The sequence below is a fragment of the Anopheles aquasalis genome, chromosome 3, assembly GCF_943734665.1.
Source record: "Anopheles aquasalis chromosome 3, idAnoAquaMG_Q_19, whole genome shotgun sequence".
Lineage (NCBI taxonomy): Eukaryota > Metazoa > Arthropoda > Insecta > Diptera > Culicidae > Anopheles > Anopheles aquasalis.
The window spans coordinates 30,106,596-30,111,595 of record NC_064878.1 but is presented as its reverse complement, the minus strand read 5'-3'; the positions used below and the strand labels follow the sequence as shown (position 1 = coordinate 30,111,595).

At 40.9% G+C, this 5,000-nt stretch overlaps 1 protein-coding gene across 1 annotated transcript in view; it reads left to right on the top strand.

Moving 5' to 3' along the window:
* LOC126576333 (uncharacterized) overlaps positions 1–5,000 on the top strand; it is a 112,813-nt gene that overhangs the window by 105,622 nt on the left and 2,191 nt on the right. Inside the window, exon 9 of the mRNA XM_050237560.1 lies at positions 3,757–3,907. Within this exon, the coding sequence (XP_050093517.1) occupies positions 3,757–3,907 (151 nt within the window). The remainder of the gene's footprint in view (positions 1–3,756; positions 3,908–5,000) is intronic.

Genomic DNA, 5,000 nt, shown 5'->3' with positions numbered 1-5,000 from the left:
CCCATTTCGTAGCTTTGTTCTTGATAATCTTATTGAAATCGGCTTACTATTGTTTGAGTCATTAAGAATCTAGAATCACTGTTCATTTTCAGTGGTTTATCTGTATTTTTTTATAGACATTTCAAGAAAAAAGAACAATTGTGACAGAGCCACCAACCGTGGCACTTTGCCATTTGATCAATGGTAGATGCTTTTTGCATGTCTGGTCTGTCTACATTTCTGCATTTAAGTCAAATACGGCAAGCAAAGAACGTATTCGTAAGTTATTCAACATAGTTGTGCTGATGAGCGATGGATGCTTAGTAATCAACGACGCAGCGTGTTTTAAAACTAATTTTGGACCTCTTCCAGACCTAGATTTGTAAGAGTTGTTTAATGAGATTTGTCAGGATTTTCTTAATATGACTAAACGTTTGAAGCTGTGACCGAAAACAAAGGTTTTACCCACAAACAAGGTAATGGACTTAAAGAGAGATTAAGGGGGGACTTCGGTATTTTCGGGTCAAAAAAAGGCCCTTTTTGCTGATTTTTTGTGACGTAACCATTCATCTTTATTTTTTCAAGTAAATGGCATATTAATCTACAGCTTTTGAAGAATATTTGATATAGTTTTGAGCAACATTCATGTACAAACTATTCCATGGCACCAAATTTTGGTAGGCGTGTCGACGAAAAGTTACTTTTTACGGTGTCCATCGTAGCGACATGACGGATCATCTGAAACATACAAATCGATATTCGTATCGAAAGGTTATAAGTTTATCTAGGTAACCCCGGAGAGTTTTTGTTGATATTCCTATTTTTCGATTTTTGGCAGATTTTTGAAGTTGAAACAGTGATGCTTTTTGGCCAAAAAGAAACGAGCTTTACAGAATTGTTTAAAAAAAGTATAATCAATTTTAATTATCTCTCGACGGGATTACCTGGGAAAAAGTGTGCAAATTATGTGTAAAAAATTTCAAATCGATCGGCCAATTAGTTTTTACGGTACGATGGATACCGACTTTGAAAACGTTGGTTTTGGGAAACGCTCTACAAAGTAGCGAGCTGCATGGAGCCTTGTATGAAACGCGGATTTTCCAAAATCTGTATCTTTGTCAGTTTTTCCTCGATTGATCCAAAACTTTTACACAATACTCTTGAAAGGATCAGCTTTTAGGGAAAAATGTTAAAACATGTGTCACAAATAAAAATTAAATACCGAAGTCCCCCCTTAAGAGAAAAGCACCGACAGGGACGTATCCTTCCGTTTATTAGTGCTCTCAAATAGCTAATGAACTTCTGCAGGCATGAACTGCTCGTGGATTATAACTAGGGTAAAGTTGTCCATATGTAATGGAAGAATTTGTTATGGTTTAACAACATTTCTTCTGAACAAAACAATAATTTAGCTGCATTTTGAGACTAAAAAATAAATTATGTATGTGACTGTAACCAATCATAAAATCATGCTTGTTGTAATGCTGTAATTCCTCATTCGAAATGAGACTTTATGATTCTAAGTGAATAGTTTCATTTCCAAAGTAATCAATATTCGTTGAATTGAAAAAGGTTTGAATGTAAAGAACAGTAACGTTGGCTTTGTTGCTATTGTAACATCCCTTGCACATTCATTCCCAATGAATTTATTGATGCGAACATTGCTGGTGTGCGGAAAATGATCCATTTAGCTTTTTGTCCTTAAACACATTCAATATTCATACAGTCAATAATAGACCTTAATCAAATAATGTTCCTGCGGTTCTGTGGGATGCGCGGTGGCTCTATAGATTGTGCTTTTTATTTGCTGTCGCGCAATGTGATAAGCATGACAAAGGTACAGTCTCCGATTGGGACACCGGGATTGTATCATCGCAACATGGTCCATTGTCAATCTCGTAGGCCTGCTGACGCTGCGCTGCGGTTCAGCAACTTAATTAAAGTTCGTCTCAATCCTAGGCTAGTCGAATTAAGTCGACTACCGGGCATTTCAGTCTCACCAGGTTTTTTTTTCTCATTTCGATCACTATTCCCCCGCACCAACTGTCCAATCGTGCGCCCCTTGGTCGTATCCTTTACGAACTTTGTCCCATTCGGAACTACGACACTCCACTTCCGGCCCGGAGTGTGGTACAATATCGATAAATTATGCATCGAACCGGGGTCGAACCAGAGCATCGTGGTCACTAACGTGCCCGTGTAAGTTTTGTGGAATACGTTTGCGGTATTTAATTCGCAGCATAGCCGACATACGTGCTTCGGGAAGTTGGTCCACCGCCATCCGGCCAGCCAACATATCCAGGAGTCTAGTTCCAGTATCCGCGCCCAGGATACGACACAAGATTTGACAGACGCACCACACCGAACACGGACCGCTCAATTGGGTGTACGATGGCACGGCTACCCTCGCTGGACATTGTGATAAACAATCGTTTAGCACATTGTTTGCAGACATGTTGCAGGACGGACACTAGTCCCCATCTGCGGATCGACGACTCTCGCTCTCCCGGAGAGGAGGGTGAAGGCTAATTCTACTTGAAATTCTGGCCATGGTTTTTACGCACAAGCCCCTGCTGCTGGCGTAGTTCGTTCCCTTTTAATGCTCGGCGGAGGAGTAGGCGACCTGGGGCTCCTTCGAATAAAAAGCTACAGGGTCGGGGTATTGGCCCCCCTGACAGCGTGTTATGTGAGTGAAAAATGCTGTAAACATTATCGCATACTCACATCCCGATACCTCGGGTTCCGGCTCGTCAACACCAGTGCGCCACTACCAGGACCTGATGGTGGTCTGCAGACATTTCCATTAGGGGTTTTTTTTTTGTGTGCTGCTAGAAGCTAGCGCGTGTAACATGTGTCACTGGGCCTTCGCCTGGTCACGGCCATGGTCGCGGTCGCGTCCAGTAGTGGCAAGCCACTGCTGTGTCGCTGCTGTGTACGTACACAAGTAATTGCTGGCCCACGGACAAGCAATTGTTAATGTTTAATGTATTGTTCCGTCGCGTAGCTAGGACGTCGGGTAGTCTTCCGTGTGCGGTTGCCGTGTGCTCTGGTCAGGACCATTTAGCGATGGGCGGATGTGCGAAATTTAAATCATACAATCGACCAACCGTCAGCCACACATGTGTGGGGAATAAATAATGAATTAATCAGTTAGAAAGTAATTGGGGACGTTGTACGTGGAGTACTGCCGTGGAAAACCACGTGCCAGCGTTGCAGCATTCGAATCACGTTCGAGAGGAAGTTTTTTTTTTCGTCTTCCCCCTTTTCTGCGCTCCCTTTTTGTTGTTATCGCATTTACGCTATCGGCCTATCGGTGCGTCCTGTGCCTGCCCTGTGCCGGTAGCTGATGCTGTCAAACAATAACAATCAGCATTTCGGGGAGCCCAGAATGGCGATGAGTGCGAGACACTGGGAGGAGTGGAATGACTTCCCTCCACCGTTTGCCCGGGCTTGTCGTGTTCTAAATCAGGGTGAGTGCCACATGTACCAGACACAATCGCACGTTGTCGATTATGCTAACCGAAGCATTAACGCGAGACAATGAGGCAGCCCCCCGTTTGTCTGGCCATGAATGGTGGTGAAGAGATTGCATCATTAGCGGAGTCCGCCGCGAGTTCGTGGCTCGTGGTCATTTTTCGCGACAACAGCGCATAAATACTTTCCATGGTCATGAAAAGGAGTAATCGCGTATCGTCGATGAACAGACACATCATTTCAATTCATTTAAGCCTAATTGTTGTATCACACATTCCTTCTCCTCTTACCTTTTCGTTCAAGGTTTCTTCAAGCAAAGCCTCACACTAAATTTGAACGAGTGCGGTAGCCGACCGGCGAAGAAGTTTGGAACACTGGACCTTGGGCTGAACCTGGGTGCTAGCCGGCAGCATGTCGATCTAATCGACGCCTCCATTCCGCTCGACCGGCAAGGGTAAGTTGACGTCGTGGTGTGGTTTAAAATCCAACCCAACTGGCGCGTCCATCTTCTATAAGACCGGCATAAGTATGCTCCAAAACAATCTTCAAGGATAATCCATCAATGATAAATATCTCATATCAAGAATTTCTGATCATATTTATTCCTCCGAAAATCCGATACTGAACTGTAATAGAATTGAACTAAATCATAGATTAATATTAGGGCTTCAATTTGGTTAACAATATAACAATAACATTGAATATTACTTAGTCTGCTTAGAATACTAATCAGATCATTGAAATTTTTGACACCCATTCATTATCTTTTATATGGGGTGTTAACTAGTAAAACGGGGTGACCAACTGTTTTTTTTATGTTTTATAACACACACTATGAGATGTTTGCCGAAACCCACAAGAATCGTTGTAATGAACTTTCAAGCTGAGGAATACTGCTTGATCCAGGTGCAATCCTTATGGATTTGAGCTCTAAAGATGTTTTAAACGATTTAATACTAAAGTTATCACATGTACATCGAATCTAGTTTTGGTGCTTGATTTTTTGGGACATTTATCGTTTAACTTTTTTATCGTAAAAAATGAACCTTTGTAAAGTGTCGTATGAAAAACGACTCGTTGTACATAGTTTAGTGCTACTCGTAACTTTGAAGCGACTTTTCTTAAAATTTGCGTTTGCAAATACGGTGTCCGTCTTAGTATAAGAAACTGCTGAACCTCTAATGCGTACTCGGTAACTGTTAATTTTTTATCATTTTTTTTATTTTTGCAATGAGGGGAATTAATTTTTTATCCATCATAAATGCATGAACATTATTCTTCAGAAATAATTAGATAAAATTGTTATTCGTGACTGGAAATAATCAATAAAACATACTATTCATTGTTTTATATTATTTATAATATTTTTTGAGGCAGTTTTCAACAAAAATGAAGATTAACCCAAAGAATCAGAATTTTCAAATAACTTTAATATTAGCTGGTTTTATAAAAATATGCACTTGCAATAATCTAAAATGCAATTCTAAAATGCCCGATTTTGAATTAAACTAATGTTTCTGCGATTCAATTAATATCCCTTCCTTCCA